Source organism: Garra rufa, chromosome 2 (assembly GCF_049309525.1).
Source record: "Garra rufa chromosome 2, GarRuf1.0, whole genome shotgun sequence".
Lineage (NCBI taxonomy): Eukaryota > Metazoa > Chordata > Actinopteri > Cypriniformes > Cyprinidae > Garra > Garra rufa.
In genome coordinates, this window is record NC_133362.1 from 18,433,932 (window position 1) to 18,452,841 (window position 18,910).

Sequence of the window (18,910 nt, forward strand, 5' to 3'; positions counted from 1 at the left end):
ATTTAAAATTTACCATATATATCAAAATTAGGTAATAGATTTTAAGTAACCGTGAATTAATATGATTTTCTTATTTTATTTTACCTTTTTTTATCTCATTTTATTTTATCTTATTTTTGTTTTATCGTATTTTATTGAGTCTTATTTTATCTTATTTTTATTTAATCTTATTTTATTTTTTGTTTTATTTTATCTTATCTTAATTTATCTTATTTTATTTTATCTTAATTTATCTTATATTTTATTTTATGTTGTTATTTTTTTATTGTATCTTATCTTATTTTTTATTTAATCTTATCTTATTTTTTGTTTTATTTTATCTTATCTTATCTTATCTTAATTTATTTATTTTATTTTATCTTAATTTATTTTATGTTATGTTATTTTATTGTATCTTATTTTATCTTGTTTTATTTTATCTTATTTTTGTTTTATTTTGTCTTATTTTATCTTTTTCTTTTATCTTATTTGATCTTATTTTATTTAATCTTTTCTTTTATTATATTGTGTCTTATTTTATCTTAATTTATCTTATTTTATTGTATCCAAATTACAATCGGGCACAGCAACAACATTCAACCTTTTCTACTCAGGCAGTGTGCAGGGGCGCACTGTTATGGGTCCTTCGTGTAGTTCCTGGTCCACGTCGGTCTGGATCAGAATGAGTAGCAGGATAAAAACAGTCACCGATAAGCGATCAAAAGACCAGTAGACGCAATTTCCCCAAATAATCTCCAAAACATGCTCCTGCAAGATTTACCTACCGCTTTCTGAGAGATCGGAGCCCCTTCAGGTACAAAGCTCTGACCTTAAATGCAGATATTGGGCAGAAGACGTGAAACTGACCGTGTAATACTGCTTAGCACTGTACTGTCATGTTTAGAGGATTTAAACTACAAACGAACAACTGTAATTTAATCGATAACTCGACGAAATGTAGCGGATAGTGATTTAACAGCTGACAGCTTTGTGTAAATACACCGTGTTAAGTGGGAGTGGACGCAAAATGTAAACACATTGTTCAGGGAGGAATGGAAAGAATTAAAAGGAAATGATGAATAATTTTTCTGGAATATGCTAAGTATAATAAATTGACGTATTTTGTAATCATGTATAAAATTTAAAGCAAGTGCTTACACGCTAGAGACTATAAGCATTGGATGTGGATCCAGAGTATACTTTAAGGGATGGGTTGTGTTTTCAGATTATGTTTGCATTGAAGAAGTCAAACATTACAGATCTGACTTTTAAGTGTTGGTCTCTCAGGTGCAAAAATCACCAGTTTTTCTTATAAAAATCAAAAATGCTAACTTTAAAGCACATAATTGTAGTTGAGTTGTGGAATTAAAGAAACTGGAATGAAATCAGTTATATGGAATGACAGGCTTATTTTCGTTTCCAGAGGATCTCAGGATGTCTTGGTTTGTTGATTTTGCCGGGAAGGCCGAGGACTTCCTAAATAAAGTGGACCAGGGTGCAGCCACCGCTTTGACGAAAAACACTCAGAAATCCCTATCATACAACAGCCCTGACACCACAGATTCGATCCAGTACAATTCTGAAGTTTATAGCTCCACCCAACAGCACAGGGACTCCATCTCCTCCACCTCCTCCTCATCCCAAGGAACTTCAACTTTCATCTCTGCAGCTGCTGGGAACATAAAGAAATCCAAAGCCACGGTTTTGGCCGGTACAGCTAATGTCTCCAGCACCACGCCTTTGGGTTCTAGCAGCAAGACGTCATCCAACTTTGTGCGACCCAAAAAGCCAGACGTAAATGATGATTTGCTCTTTGACTTCTTGAACAGTTCAGACCCACCGCAGAGCGAAAGAAAAGAGGTCAGAAGAGATACGGCATCCAAAGTTTTGGGTCCTACCGGGGGGTCAACTCAGACCCAGATGCCCCCTATTTCTGTGAGCAGCGACCTGCAGATGGGCCCCTCTGTTACTGCGACCCCATCCTCCACACAGGGCCTGTCCAGAAACTCCAGCCTCAGTTCTCTCTCCAACAGCTCACACAGCGTTAAAACCGAGGATGGCTCCACTCGAGACCAAAGCCAAGGTACAAAATATACATCATTTTGTTCGTTGCATTATTTTGTGGATATGAACGAGCAGTATTAATTAAGATATTAGTCTAATATTTAATCTACCTGACTGGAAATGATAAGAACAAACACAAATGTTGTTAAGATTCTTTCCCTGGAAATCCTGGTTCAGTTTGGACAACCACAAGTGCCTTTTGTTCCTTTTGAGTTTCACAGTTTTGAGCATCACAGTGTTATAATGTACAGTATGAAAAAAATATATTTATTTTAAGATCTGTTAAAGTTAGCATTTAACAGTGTTACTAAAGCACTAGTGTTGAAAAGATACACAGCTTTCCTACTGTTTTGATATCAAGTACTTCATCCTCTATAAGCATCCATATTCCATCTGTTCTATCCAGCTGATGGTCAGGAGAATTTGGACCCAGGGCTGGATGTTCCGGCAGAGGCTGAGCCACCACTGGAGATCTCATCTCAAGAGCTTCAGCTTCAGCAGCAGCAACAGCAGGGCCAAGAACAGGTGATCTCCAACCTTCGTCTCGAGAACCAGCTTTTACGCAATGAAGTCTCTTCGCTCAACCAGGAAATGGCCTCTCTGATCCAGAGAGCCAAAAACATGCAGGAGGGTGAGCCAGTGAACCTGTTTGTTGAACTGTATCTTATGCATAAGTACGTTTTTAGTATTATTTATATACAGTCGTGGCCAAAAGTTTTGAGAATTACATAAATATTGGAAATTAGAAAAGTTGCTGCTTAAGTTTTTATAATAGCAATTCGCATATACTCCAGAATGTTATGAAGAGTGATCAGATGAATTGCATAGTCCTTCTTTGCCATGAAAATTAACTTAATCTCCCCAAAAAACTTTCCACTGCATTTCATTGCTGTCATTAAAGGACCTGCTGAGTTCATTTCAGTAATCGTCTTGTTAACTCAGGTGAGAATGTTGACGAGCACAAGGCTGGAGATCATTATGTCAGGCTGATTGGGTTAGAATGGCAGAATGGCAGGGTGATGCTTGAAATCATTGTTCTTCCATTGTTAACCTGCAAAGAAATGCGTGCAGCCATCATTGCGTTGCATAAAAATGGCTTCACAGGCAAGGATATTGTGGCTACTAAGATTGCACCTAAATCAACAATTTATAGGGTCACCAAGAACTTCAAGGAAAGAGGTACAATTCTTGTTAAGAGGGCTTCAGGGCGTCCAAGAAAGTCCAGCAAGCCCCAGGATCGTCTCCTAAAGAGGATTCAGCTGCGGGATCGGAGTGCCACCAGTGCAGAGCTTGCTCGGGAATGGCAGCAGGCAGGTGTGAGCGCATCTGCACGCACAGTGAGGCCAAGACTTTTGGAAGATGGCCTGGTGTCAAGAAGGGCAGCAAAGAAGCCACTTCTCTCCTAAAAAACATCAGGGACAGATTGATCTTCTGCAAAAAGTATGGCGAATGGACTGCTGAGGACTGGGGCAAAGTCATATTCTCTGATGAATCCTCTTTCTGATAGTTTATGGCATCTGGAAAAAGGCTTGTCCGGAGAAGAAAAGTTGAGCTCTACTATCAGTCCTGTGTCATGCCAACAGTAAAGCATCCTGAGACCATTCATGTGTGGGGTTGCTTCTCATCCAAGGGAGTTGGCTCACTCACAATTTTTCCCAAAAACACAGCCATGAATAAAGAATGGTACCAAAACACCCTCCAACAGCAACTTCTTCCAACAATCCAACAACAGTTTGGTGAAGAACAATGCATTTTTCAGCATGATGGAGCACCGTGCCAAAAGGCAAAAGTGATAACTAAGTGGCTCGGGGACCAAAACGTTGAAATTTTGGGTCCATGGCCTGGAAACTCCCCAGATCTTAATCCCATTGAGAACTTGTGGTCAATCCTCAAGAGGCGGGTGGACAAACAAAAACCCACTAATTCTGACAAACTCCAAGAAGTGATTATGAAAGAATGGGTTGCTATCAGTCAGGATTTGGCCCAGAAGTTGATTGAGAGCATGCTCAGTCGAATTGCAGAGGTCCTGAAAAAGAAGGGCCAACACTGCAAATACTGACTCTTTGCATAAATGTCATGTAATTGTTGATAAAAGCCTTTGAAAAATATGAAGTGCTTGTAGTTATATTTCAGTACATCACAGAAACAACTGAAACAAAGATCTAAAAGCAGTTTAGCAGCAAACTTTGTGAAAACTAATATTTGTGTCATTCTCAAAACTTTTGGCCATGACTGTAGTATCTATTAATATTTAGATTAATATTTTTATTTTAGTATTCTTGTTATTGCTTTTGAACTTTTTATTGGTTTTAAATATTTTAAGTTTCTATTTGTCTTTAAATAATTTTTATTTTTGGTTTAATTTTGTCTAATCTTAGTTTATTTGAGCTTTATTTGAATTAACAAAGAGCAGTTTTTAATAGTTTTAATTAACAATAACAACACTGCTATAAATATAATAGTTGACTAGTAGTGAGTAGCCATTTGATGATTATTTCCTCTACTTTGTAGAGGTGAACCTTTCCAGAGCTCGTGCTGAAAAGTGGAACTCAGACCAGTCTCGTGTTGATCGTACATGTCGAGAGTTGAGGGCACATGTTGATGACCTCACAGAAGCCCTGTCTGCAAAAGATGGTCAGCTGGCGGTCTTGAAAGTGCGACTGGATGAGGCAGATCAGCTACTAAAGTCCCGAAGCTCTGCTCTTGAGGAAGCTCAGAACGAGAGGATCAGGTGGGTTTCTTTGACAATTCAAGGAATCAAAACAAGAAAAATACTTCTGGTTTAGTTGATCAAAGCAGACAGGTTAAACTATATCTTCTCTTATCTGAATAAACAAACCTCTCCTGCTGTTTTTCTGTTATAGGATTCTTCAGGATCAGAGTGAGGGAAGCAGTCTTCAGTCTCAGGCTTTACATACACTACAAGACAGAGTAAGAGATGCAGAAGCAGCGGTTAAGAGAGAACAGGAGGGCTACAGACAGATGCAGGTGAGTTAACGGGTGTCAAAGAAACAAATAGAACAAGGATTCATGTTGCAAACTTGGTCTAGAGATAATAAGATGTGCTGTTTTGTCATAGAATGAGTTTGGAGCAAGACTGGCGAAGGTGGAGGCCGAACGCCAGCAGTTGGCAGAGTCGTTAACAAACGCAGAGCGTCGGATGACAGAAGAGAAGCAAAAAGCTGAAGATCTACTTCAACAGCTCAAGAGTGCCCGATCTGCCGCAGAGTACACCAAACAGGAGCTACAGGACTACAAAAACAAAGCCTCACGCATATTACAGGTCTTATTCTCTCTTTTTTTTTTTTTGTCACTTTTTATGTTGGGTATGTGATTGAAGGATCATGGTTGTTGTTCATTCAGTCTAAGGAGAAGCTGATCAGCAGTCTGAAGGAGGGCTCAGGTCTGGAGGTGCTGGAGGGGGCCGGAGCTGGAGTTGAACTCGAAGAGCTCCGTCATGAGAAAGAGCTGCAGAGAGAAGAGATTCAAAAACTACAGGCCCAAATACAGAGCTTACGAACAGAGATACAGGTAAGGTTCCAAGAATTCATGAATGTGGGTATACACACATACAGATAAAGGCTGGGTGATGTGGCCTAAAATACTGATATTTTTTTAATCTTTCAATTTTACACTACCCGTCAAAAGTTTTTGAACAGTATGATTTTTAACGTTTTTTAAATAAGTCTCTTCTGCTCACCAAGCCTATATTTATTTGATCCAAATTACAGCGAAAACAGTACCATTTTGATTTTTTTTTACTATTTAAAACAACAGTTTTCTATTTGAATGTATTTTAAAATGTAATTTATTCCTGTGACTTTAACGCTCAGTTTTTAGCATCATTACTCCAGGCACATGATCCTTCAGAAATCATTCTTATATTCTGATTTGATGCTCAAAAAACATTATTATTATGTTGAAAACAGCTGAGTAGATTTTTTTTTTTTTAGGTTTTGTTGATGAATAGAAAGTTCAGAAGAACAGCATTTATCTGAAATAGAAATCTTTTGTAACATAATAAACGTCTTTATCATCACTTTTGCTCAATTTAAAGCATCCTTCCTAAATATAAGAATAAATCTCTATCATTTATTTCCCAAAAGAAAAAAAAATAGTGACTCCAAACTTTTAAATGGTGTAGTGTATAATGTTACAAAAGCTTTGCATTTCAGATAAATGCTGATCTATGGATCTTTCTATTCATTTAAAATCTTAAAAAAACATTAAAAATCTTAGTTTAGACTTTACTAAAACTATATATAGTGTGTGTTTTCTAATTTTTGTGTTTTTGCTTTTAAATTACTAAAGGCTAAAGAACCAATTTTTTTTTACAAGTAAAAGCCATAAGCAGTAAAACTGTAATTCTACATAAAATTAACACAGCTCAACATTTGATTTAATTAGTTTCATTTATATGCATCACCAATAATAAATGAACATTTACTTTGATAACATTTACTTATATCTTGCAAGAATATTTTAATTCATTTTTTTTTATGTATATCATTTTTAATGATTTTTTTTACTTAAAAAATGAGTAAATAGTTTTAAGATTTCAAAATTTTAGTTTATTTACAATGTTGCTTAATTTTCAAAATCGTTGAAAATGTATAATAAATGTTTGATATGTTATTAAAATTCTAGGTAAGAATAGCACCTTATTGTCACTTTTGATCAAATTAATACACTAAAAATACAGCAAAAATTTTGGAAATATATCATGAATATTTGTTTTATATATTAGCCAGCTGTAACACACAACACAAACACACATTGCATATTTGATGTTTCTAGTTTATGTTTTCTCTAGGATCTGGAAACCCAGGCGCTTACAGAAACAGAAAACTGGAGAGAACAGCTGGCAGAAGTACAGGAACAACATGCCCAGCAGATCAGAGCCAAACAGGAAATAGAAGCCGAACTGGAAAGATCCAAACAGGTACCTGATTGAGAGAGTAAACTTGAGATAGCACATCCAGGTTTTTATAGGGTTTGTTACAAAGAAGAATATTCTGAATAATCAGCGAATGTTGATACATTTTAACCCAGGAACTACAATACATTGAGGAAGAGAATCATCGCACTAAAATCACCCTTCAGGGTCGCGTCAAAGACAGAGAAGATGAGATTCAAAAGCTTAGAAACCAGGTACCTTTGCATGAATAGCAATTACGGTTTTATAATAAAATTCTTTTATTTTCTGAATTTTTATGGTGATTTTTACCATTCTTCTGCTAGCTGACCAATAAGGCTCTGAGCAACAGCAGTCAGGCAGAGCTGGAGGGCCGTTTGCACCAGCTGACAGAGACACTGATTCAGAAGCAGACCATGTTAGAGGCCCTGGGCACAGAGAAAAACTCTCTGGTCTTTCAGCTGGAAAGGCTAGAACAGCAACTGAAAAGCCTGCAGGGTGGTCAGAACAGTGGCTCACACATCAACATGGCTGCCATGGAGGGACCAGGTCAGTGCATTGCATGATTTCCATGAATTCCAGAAGGACTGATATCATGGGACTTTAAAAAAAAAAATAAAACCACGGTTATAATCATTAACTACAATTAAAACTAAAATTATAAAACACAGCAAAATTACTAAAACTTTGTGAAATCACAATGAAAACAGAAAATATACATGCTTACATGGTTTGCACTCTCTACCATGTGCCCTTACTTGTATATTGTGTTTTTCATTTTATATATTATATGTTTATTTGTATTTATTCATATTTTTTTAATTCTACCTTTGTATTTAATGTTACTTGTATGCACCATGGGTCTGAGAGTAACACAATTTCAATTCTCTGTATGTCCTGTACATGTGGCAGAATTGACAATGAAATTGACTTTGACTTTGACTTTGACTAAAAACAAAAGCTAATTCAAATTATTAATAAAAACTATTAATATTAATTTCTAAACATTTCTAATATTAATAAAAGCTACTTATGTGTTTATAGGTGCTAGGCAGAGAAACACACCAATCCTGTTTAGTGATGCAGACGGCCCAGGTACAGGAATGTATGGGAAGGTTCGTAAAGCGGCCAGCACCATTGACCGCTTCAGGTAAATGAGTCCCTGGAAATGTTTTTTTTTTTTTTTTTTGCTAAGTGTACACTATCAGTCAAAAGTTTTTGAACAGTAAGATTTTTAAAGAAGTCTCTTCTGCTCACAAAGCCTGCATTTATTTGATTCAAAGTACAGCAAAGAGGGTACAATTTTGAAATGTTTTTACTATTTAAAGTAACTGTTTTCTATTTGAATATATTTTAAAATGTCGTTTTTTCCGGTAATCAGAGTTACATTTTCAGCATTATCACTCCAGTCTTCAGTTTCACATGATCCTTCAGAAATCATTCTAATATGCTGATTAAGAAACGTTTATTATTATTATCAATATATATATTTTTCAGGATTCTTTAAATAGAAAGATCCAAAGATCAGCATTTATCTGAAATAAAAAGCTTTTGTAACATTATACACTATACTATTCAAAAGCTTAGAGTTGTGGATCATGTGACTGAAGTAATGGTGCAAAAAAATTAGCATTGAAATCACAAAAATAAATGACATTTTAAAATGTATTCAAATAGACAACAGTTATTTTAAATAGTAAAAATATTGTACTGTTTTTGCTTAACTTTAGATGTGTGTGTGTTTTATTTTATTTTTTAATCTTTCCCTCCAGTATACGTCTAGGAATCTTTCTCAGACGTTACCCAATGGCCAGGGTCTTTGTTATTATTTATATGGTGAGTACACAGCAAATTAAAGAGTATTTGGCAGTTGAAATGAAAATTAAAAGTTTTATGGAAAAGCTGGATGAGTTTGTATTTATGTATATGTCATAATCTATGTTTTTCTATCCAGGCACTACTACACCTTTGGGTAATGATTGTCCTTTTGACATACACACCAGAGATGCATCACAATCATCCTGATGGATGATAAAGGACTTTCTACATGTAACAACACATAATAACCAATTTGTGATTAGTAATGGTTAATAAAGGTTAAGCTTAGGGAAATTTCGGGCTGCTGTATAGTGGCTCAATATGCATTCATCTTAAATTTGCACAGACATGCTTGTTGGGCGGTTCTCTCTTTCTCTCGAATTTCCCCTCATCCACCTCATTTATTTTCTGTCTTGGCCCAAACTTGATTGAATGCTTTCAGTAAAAATTGGCGTGAGTGTTAAGAGCAGTATAAAGTGAACTATTTAAAGTGTAATTTAAAGGTGTGGTTTTATTCAATTAAGGATGTCTTTTCTTTTATTCTGCTATGGTTCATGCAAATGTAATCATGACTATTTTTGTTACAGGAAATAACAGATTGTATTCCTCACACTGTAAAGCAGATTTATCTTAATAAATATTAACACGGACATAATCTTAATTCTCCCAGCTGTTTTTGTGATTTTCTATCTTTATAAATACTAAGGGGTGATAACAAGGAAAATGTAGAAGTTGCTATAATAAATGTATTATATATTACAATTCATTATTATAATAAAAATAACACATGTATTTTAAAACATAATAAATTATACATAAATATATACTGTTCAAAAGTTTGGGTTGGTAAGGTTTTTCAATGTTTCAAAGTTTATTATGCTCACCAAGGCTGCATTTTATTTAAAAATACCGTAAAAACAGTATTATTGTGAAATATTATTACAATTTAAAATAACTGTATATTGTATTTAAATGTATTTATTTCTGTGATGGCAAAGCTACAGTCAAAAGTTCAGTCAAAAGTTTTTGAACAGTAAGATTTTTTTTTTTTGTAAAGAAGTCTCTACTGCTCACCAAGCCTGCATTTAAGTACAGCAAAAATAATAAAAATATATTTTTACAATTTAAAAAAAACTGTTTTCTATTTGTATATTTTTTTAAATGCAATTTATTAATGTGATTTCAAAGCTGAATTCATATGATCCTTAGGAAATCATTATTGTATTCTGATCTGCTGCTTAAAAAACATTTAATATTATGTTGAAAACAGCTGATTAATTTTTTTTTAAGTTTCTTTGATGAATAGAAAGTACAGAAGAACAGCATTTATCTGAAACTGAAATCTTTTGTAATAATATAAATGTCTTTATCATCACTTTTGATTAATTCAAAGCATCCTTGCGCAATAAAAGTATCAATTAGTATTAATGTGTTAGTATTCATTTTTAAAAAGTGAGCACAAGAGACTTCTTAAAAAAAATTACAAATCTTTCTGTTTATAAACTTTTGACAGGTAGTTATATTTTCAACATTATTACTCGAGTCTTAAGTCTCGCATGATCCTTCAGAAATCATTCTAATATGCTGATTTGGTGCTTGTAAAACATTTATCCTTATTATTAATGTTGAAAACAGTTGTGCTGCTTAATATTTTTGTGGAAATGTGACATTTCTTAGGATTCTTTGAAATATAAATTTTTTTTGTAACTATATATTCACCTTGAATAAAATAAATGCATTCTTGCTTAATTAAAAGTAATTATTATTATTATTTTTTTTTTTACTTACTGGCCCTAAACTTTTGAATGGTAGTCTTGTCATCATATATTAATTATAATATTATTAGATTTGACACACAATCACATTAGGTGCCCCAAAACATATCCGTTTATGACTTAAGAGATACTAAAGACAAAATTTGGCCACAACAACAATCACATGATTGCAGGACGACTTCTGTCCTGTGGCGTCGCTGTTAATGCGTGTGAAATGTGCGCTGGATTATGTTGGTCCTCCACCGTCCCACAATCCATCTGTGCTGTCCACGTCCCCGCTGACGGATGATCAGTCCGGCTGTGATGGCCGCAGTCGAGCTGGCACTTTAACTGCGTGAAAAACACAGCGACCCAAAACAAACCCACACCAGAAACCTGCTTGTCCACATGTGGATATAACCCGGCGACCAGGTCTTCGTGATTCCTGGGGATTTAACACGTATAACGCGGCGTTTTGTCTTTGTTTATGTCATGAAGTTTTGAACCAGCTGGAATCCGGATCCGCCGCTGATTAACGTTAATTATTGTCACGTCTTTAAAAACAAACCAACGTAAAACGCCAGTTATTATTAGTTAGCTTGAGTACATGAAGCTCTTGTTCCCACGGATCTGTGTTGTCAATGCATTGTCTGTGTGTCTGAAAGGCCCGGGTCGGTGATTGAGGGTTAGATCCGGTTCGGCTCATCATGTCGTCCTGGCTGGGAGGGATAGGCTCTGGCCTGGGTCAGAGTTTAGGTCAGGTCGGTGGAAGCTTGTCTACTTTTACTGGCCAGATCTCTAATTTTACCAAAGATATTCTACTGGAAAGCGCCGAGGAAGTAGGTGAGTTGATTACGGTCATCATATTATATCACTTCCCATACAGACATTTAACACTCATACAATCTTTGTACAAAAGATATACTAAAAACCATTTTGTTTTGTATGCGGTTGTATGTAGTGAGCACTACTGTAGGTCAAAACCTACTGTTAAGCAGTTTATGAATACAGTCAGTCCAGTTATGATTAATATTTTATTATCTATGTGCTAGTTGTTTTTGTCTGCTTGTTGAGACTACTTTTTAGTCTCAACAAGTTTTTAAAATGTGATTTTGTTTGCTTTGTCATCTTGAATAGAGGGAAAGTACACTCAAAAATGAAAGGTATACTTTTCCAAACCTAAACGACCTCTGAGGAATGCAAAAAGAAATGTTTGGGACCTGCTGCCTCTTCTCTATGCAATGAAAGTGAAGAGTGACAGGTGGCAGTGCCTGTCATTTTGAGAAGACAGAAAGTCATACAAGTTTGGAACGAGAGGTTTAGGTTGAGTAAATGACGGAGTTTTCATTTTTGGTAGGGATGCACCGATCTGAATCGGCCGATCATGCTTGCGCGTTTTGTCAGTAAAGCCGGTTCTGTAATCAGCGGTAAATGCCATCAGGTGCGTGATTTCACGTTGAGCCGTATATACTACACACAGCCGTTGTTCACTGACGAGCTGCGCACATTCACACTGATAATGAACATTGATTTGCGCAGCTCGTCGGTAAACAACGGCTGTGTGTAGTATATACAGCTCAACGTGAAATCGCGCACCTGATGGCATTTACCGCTGATTACAGAACCGGCTATGACAAAACGCGCAAGCATGATCGGCGCATCCCTAATTTTTGGGTAAAGTGCCTCTTTAGGATTTCCAGTGTCATTCTGTACTTATATAATAGGTTAAAGTAATTATAGTAAGACAGAGTAAGAGGTTTGTTTGCATACAGCCGTTGAATCCCTATTAGAGATGTAGCTTCGGCTGGAGTTTAGGCACTTGATCTTAATCCAGAAAGTGCTGGATGCTCTTTGGTTCTGTTGCTTACATATTAATATTAGGGCTGTCAAACGATTAATCACGATCAGTAAGGGCTGGCTCAAACTGCGGCATCGGCATCTCGCAGCGGCACTTCCGGCGGCATGTCGAGATGCCGCTGTTTTTCTCGGCAGGTGCCGCTACAGCGGCATCTCCAGATGCCAGAGCGGCATCGGCATCTCGCAGCGGCATCTAGCAGCGGCATAGCAGCGGCATCGGCATCTCGCAGCGGCATCTAGCAGCGGCATCTCGCAGCGGCATCTAGCAGCGGCATCGGCATCTAGCAGCGGCATCTCACGCCGGCATGTCCAGCAGGCGTACTTTCTTCTTATTAAAAAACAATAAATACATTTCAACAAAATAACATAATATACTACAGGACTGTCATTTCTTAAGTATTTATCATATAATGTGTAATACTGATGCTGGATCAGAGCATGTGTGTGTGTATAGGATCCAGCAGTAAGTGTGTCTTAATTTTTCATTTTCAGTTCGTTTCAGTGCCAACAAAGTTAGTAGATCACAAACGATAATAAATAAAAAAATGCAGTGTTTTTAATGTATTTGTCTATTTCAAATACTGCTTTGAAATGTTACTACTTATGAATATAAAATGTTAATACAGAAATTAGTTTGTTATGCTGCACAAAACAGATATCGCAGCTCTTATAGCCTAAAATATACTTAATGTCACTCGTTGTAATTGCATTTAGTAACAATTCATTTAGAGAGCTCTATAATTAAATTCCTGCTAGTAACAATTCCAAACAAAGAGCTCTTTAAATTATATTTTACTATTTACAATTACAATTAAAGAGCTCTCTAATTAAATTCTTACTAGTAACAATTCCAATTACAGTGCTCTCTAATTTAATTCTTACTAGTAACAATTCCCATTAGGGAGTTCTACAAATGTATTTTTACTAGTCATATGTCTCCATTGACTTCCATTTATTTTTAATTACAGAGCTTAACAACATAATTTCTACTAGTAAGAATTTCAGTTAAAGAGCTCTACAATTGAATTCCTACTAGTAACAATTACAATTAGAGAGCTCTTTAAATCAATGTTTACTAGTAATAATTCCAATAGCTCTTTAATTCAGTTTTTACTAGTAAGAATTCCTATTAGAGAGCTCTCAAATTCAATTGTCACTAGTAAGAACTTAATTAGACAGCTCTTTAATTCAATTACAGAGCTCTGCAATTAAACATATCTTTAATGCGTTTTTTACTGGTAAAAATTGAATTGTAGAGCTGTGTAACTGCATTTTTATTAGTAATAATTAAATTAGAGAGCTCTCAAATTGGAATTGTAACTAGTAAAAACTGAATTAGAGAGCTCTGCAATTGGAATTATTACTAGTAAAAATTGATTTAGAGAGCTTTCTAATTGTAATTGTTACTAGTAATAATTAAATTGTAGAGCTCTGTAATTAAAAATGAATGGAAGACAATGGAGACATATGAATGGTAGAAATTAATTTGTAGAGCTCCCTAACTGGAATTGTTACTACTACGAATTGAATTAGAGAGCTCTGTAATTGGAATTGTTAGTAATACAGTTTTTTTACAATCGTTTTTGCACTAATAACAGAACTGTAATATCATTTTTCAAAACTCTAGATACAAAACTCAAAATAGTCATTATTTGTAACACAGGCTGTCCAGTGTTCAAAACTTTGCATATTGCGTTCATATCTTTAAAGAAGCCTTGCATTAGCAGAAGCATTGTTTCAAAAAACGAATTTATAATGAAATATCGCAGGAACATTACTTTAGATCACCCATACACGAGTTACCCATAGTTTCAATGTGTTTTTGAAAGTACAATCATTAAATATAGCTGTATAAAATATGTGATACAGGTCTCATTTTTTATTTTTATTTTTACTGTAGACTGAGAACAGTACAGACACAGTGGTATCATTGAAATACTGTAATGTGGAATTTACTGATAAAATAAATCTCAGCATGACCAGCTAAAACCAGGCTGGCAAAAACAGCCAAACAGCCTAGGCTGGTTTTAGATGTTTTTTTTTTCAGCAGGGTTAGTTTGTGTACCAACATTCTTGATACATTCTTTTTTACCAGGGTAGCCATTAACTCATTAAAAGCCCAAAAGCGATAACATAAAAATGACATCTTGCACTCAGTAATGTTAAATATGAAAATGTGTTCTGTAAAAGAGGTACATAGGGCCATAGAAACAATATCTGATAAAGAATGAAATATGACATCCATAGATACACAGTAAAAAAAAAAAAAAAAAAGGTACTGCAGAGGTTCAATTTTGTTCCTGGTCAACAAAACATATAAAGGTACCTTTAAAGGTACACAATGGGTCCTTATTGTACAATTATGTACCCAAATAATTGTACCCTTGGTAACACCCCAGTGACAGCTACTTGTACCCTAAAAGGTATAGTTTTGTTCCTTTTTTTCTGGGAGTGTAGTCCATCTGGGTCATATTCTGTGGTAACTGGTGTCAAATGATCTTTCCTGAAACATGCACTATTTTCCATAAAAGCTATGCTTCAAGGGTAATGCAACAGTTACTTATCATTTTAAGTAGATGTATCAACTGATAGTTTAATCTCTGTAATGCAATTAATGCACACTCATCTCAAGATGTAATTTCAAATTTCAAAACGGCTTGACATTGTATGTAATACAAATCATATATTTTATTAAGGAATGTGATCTTCTAACTTCGTTGGCACTGAAACATAACTGTGATATTGACACATACTTATTGCTGGAGATAGCCTATAGCCACACAGCCACAGCCAGCCAGCCACACACACAGCGCCACGCACACAGCGCCACGCACACGCACGTTCTGATCCAGCATCAGTATAAACACATTATATGATAAATACTTAAGAAATGACAGTCCTGTGGTATATTATGTTATTTTGTTGAAATGTATATTTTTTTTAATAAGAAGAAAGTACGCCTGCTGGACATGCCGGCGTGAGATGCCGCTGCTAGATGCCGCTGTGAGATGCCGATGCCGCTGCTAGATGCCGCTGTGAGATGCCGATGCCGCTGCGAGATGCCGCTGTAGCGGCACCTGCCGGAGAAATACAGCGGCATCTCGACATGCCGCCGGAAGTGCCGCTGCGAGATGCCGATGCCGCAGTTTGAGCCAGCCCTCTCTCATCACGATTAATCGCATGCAAAATAAAAGTTTATGTTTACATGCTATATCTGTGTGTACTGAGTATATTAATTATGCATATACAAATACACACACATACATGCATATATTTAAAAAAATATTTATATGTGTATATATATATTTATACTTGTGTATAATTTAGATTAAAAATAAATTTAAATATTTAATATATAAATCTAACATGTTTTTCCTTAATATATACATGTGTGTATGTGTATTCATGCATTCATAATAAATCTACACAGTACACACAGATATAGTATGTAAACATAAACTTTTATTTTGCATATGATTAATCGTTTGGCAACCCTAATTAATATTGGAGTACTTTGTTGTATATCTGCCTTGTTTCTTGCTGTATCTTCCGCATGAATTTAGCAAACACAGAAGTACAGTTGTTTACCAACAAAAACCTTGCCAGTGTAAAGTAAATATGCCCTTTTTTGACCATTGGAGGAGTGGACAGACACATACAGCACACTGAGAACTTTGATCAGCAGCTTCCAGCAAAGCAAAAAGACCTTGAGTCAATATGTCATGTGTCTTACGATGCATCGACCTGCCTGTTTCAAAGCAGTTTCAAATTATATACCTGCTTTTATTGTCTTTCAGATTGTTCCACATAAAGGTCATGTGATTAATTGTAATAGTTTATTGTTAATTTTTGTTCATTCCTAATATTTTAAATATTAAGAATGTTAATTTTTGCAACTTAAAATATTAGTAGCTACAGTTGAGGTCAAAAGTTTATGTACACCTTGCAGAATCCTCAAAATGTTAATTATTTTACCAAAAGAGAGATCATACAAAATGTATGTTATTTTTTTTATGTAGTTCTAATCTAAATAAGATATTTCACAAATAAATGCATTTACATACAGTCCACAAGAGAAAAGATTAGTTGAATTTATAAAAATGACCCTGTTCGAAAGTTTACATACACTTGATTCTTAATACTGTGTTGTTACCTGAATGATCCACAGCTGTGTTTTTTCTTTTTATTTAGTGATAGTTGTTCATGAGTCCCTTCTTTGTCCTGAACATTAAAACTGCCTGCTGTTCTTTATAAAATCCTTCAGGATCCACAAATTCTTGTTTTTCTGCATTTTTGTGTGTTTGAACCCTTTCCAACAATGAAGGTATGATTTTAAAATCCTTTTCAAACATCTTTTTACGCTGAGGACATATGCATATGCAAGAAGGAAACACAATCCATTTGTAGATCATGGTAAACTTTTATGTAGATCATGGTAAACTATTCTTCTGAGAAACATGTAAGTATCCTCTGTAGTGTCTAAAGGGCAGTACTAAATGAAACAAAAATATAATATTTAGGCAAAATAGGAAAAATGTACACTTCTGTCCAAAAGTTTACACCCCTGGTTCTTGTTTCTTTTTTCTTCTGAAGCATCAGTGAGCATTTGAACCTTCTTTAATAGTTGCATATGAGTCATATCAGTTGTCCTCAGTGTGAAAAGATAAAACAAAATCATACAGTCATTGTTGGAAAGGGTTTAAATACACAAAAATGCAGAAAAACCACAAAATTTGTGAGACCTGAAGGATTTTTCTGAAGAACGGCGGCCAGTTTACCTGTTCAGGACAATCTGTGATATATTAGCAATTTTTATAGACTGGCTGCTTGGAAGTGGCAGATGTGAAACCTGGTAGGGGTTTGTCCTTTTCCACAACAACAGAGACCACCTACATGCAATGTGCCCTTGAGCAAGACATCTTCAGATAGATTGTCACTTTTATACGTTGCTTTAGATAAAGACTACATTGAAGTGACTCCATTGCTTTTTATTCTGCACAATATCAAGTAGTCATTTATTAGGTGCTGTTAAATTGTAGAGTTGTGTTTAGACTAAAATGGTTTCTGGTTCAGGCGCCGTAAGATTCAAGCAATGAGCCATTCCCATTGTTCCCTAAAGCTTAAAGGATTAGTTCACTTTCAGAACAAAATATTTCCTAATAATTTACCCACCCCTATGTCATCAAGATGTTCATGTCTTTCTTATATGTTGTTCATGTCCTATTGAAAGGTTTTTAAGGAAAACATTACAGGATTTTTCTCTATATAGTGGACTTCAATGGGAGCCAACGGCAAGGTCCAAATTGCAGTTTCAGTGCAGCTTCAAAGGGCTCTACACAGTCCCATCCAAAAAATAAGAGTCATATCTAGCGAAAAGTTCTGTCATTTTTTAAAATCAATAAAATTTCTATACTTTTTAACCTCAAATGATTAAAAAACCTCACATTACATAATCACATTGGGAAGGTAATGTGTGAAACTGCCCCATTGTTTACAAAGCCAACGTGCAAAGAAGGTCAAACACCTTTTACAAAAAAAGGTAAAACAATGATGTCGGACGATTTTGAAGTTGGAGGAGAAAATGAGATTTTCGCCCTACCCTACCTTTTTAAAACAAAGTGCACAGACAAAGAACTAACCACGTGTGACCTTTCCAACGTGATTACGTAATGTGTGAAGATACACATACGTATCGCAGAGCTAGTGCAAGATGAGCATTTGTGGTTAAAAGGTATATAGAAAGTGGCAGATCATTTCGCTAGATAAGACCCTTATTCCTCAGCTGGGATCATGTAGAGCATTTTGAAGCGGCACTGAAACAGCAATTTGGACCTTCAACCCATTGGTACCCATTAAAGTTTACTATATGGACAAAAATCCAATCATTTCTTTTTGACTGAAGAAAGAAAGACGTGAACATCTTGGATAACATGCGGGGGAGTAAATTATCAGGAAATGTTTTATTCTGGAAGAGAACTAATCCTTTAACTCCACGGTACCTTTATAAGGATCAACTAACTAATGGTAACTTAATACAGTTATTGCTATTATACACTAGGACACCACCCCAGTTGTGTTTTAAGGCTTTTCTGACATTTCTCTATGGTACTTAGTTATTTAATGGCCAAATGTGAGTTGGCTAGCTAACTGAGATATTTCCATAAATATCCAGTTTCCAAATTTTATGCATTAAATAATGAAAATAAGTGAATATAATGTTAGTCTTGTATGCATTAAATTTGCAAGTGGGGTTGAAACGGTATGTTTTGTGTGTAAATGCCCCTTGTTTGTCTTGTGAACCTTAACTGTTGAAATAGAACCTTACTGTTTAGAGCTTAGACAAAAACATGGTATTACCTATTATGATTTTTTCACTCTTAAGAGTTTTAGTTATATTGTGCTTTTTTAATTTACTTCATAGTCTGTATTGGTGTATATACATGTCAGTTATAGATATGTAATATTCTGCTGTGGCTGTGCAGCTGCTGGGATAAAATAACTAAACTTGATCCTCGTGGAATGT

At 35.3% G+C, this 18,910-nt stretch overlaps 2 protein-coding genes across 2 annotated transcripts in view; both read left to right on the forward strand.

Annotated features, from left to right (window-relative positions):
- Positions 1–641: 641 nt before the first annotated feature.
- golga5 (golgin A5) lies at positions 642–9,437 on the forward strand. The gene is made up of 13 exons (XM_073833804.1): positions 642–793; positions 1,403–2,062; positions 2,450–2,674; positions 4,555–4,774; positions 4,908–5,031; positions 5,123–5,326; positions 5,407–5,574; positions 6,857–6,985; positions 7,096–7,194; positions 7,285–7,507; positions 8,003–8,108; positions 8,731–8,794; positions 8,913–9,437. The coding sequence occupies exons 2-13, from the start codon at positions 1,414–1,416 to the stop codon at positions 8,988–8,990; spliced, it is 2,289 nt and encodes a 762-aa protein (XP_073689905.1). The 5' UTR covers positions 642–793; positions 1,403–1,413; the 3' UTR covers positions 8,991–9,437.
- Positions 9,438–10,841: 1,404 nt separating this feature from the next.
- Positions 10,842–18,910, forward strand: part of trip11 (thyroid hormone receptor interactor 11) — a 29,213-nt gene continuing 21,144 nt past the window's right edge. The window contains exon 1 of the mRNA XM_073833801.1: positions 10,842–11,373. Within this exon, the coding sequence (XP_073689902.1) occupies positions 11,238–11,373 (136 nt within the window). The 5' untranslated portion in view covers positions 10,842–11,237. The remainder of the gene's footprint in view (positions 11,374–18,910) is intronic.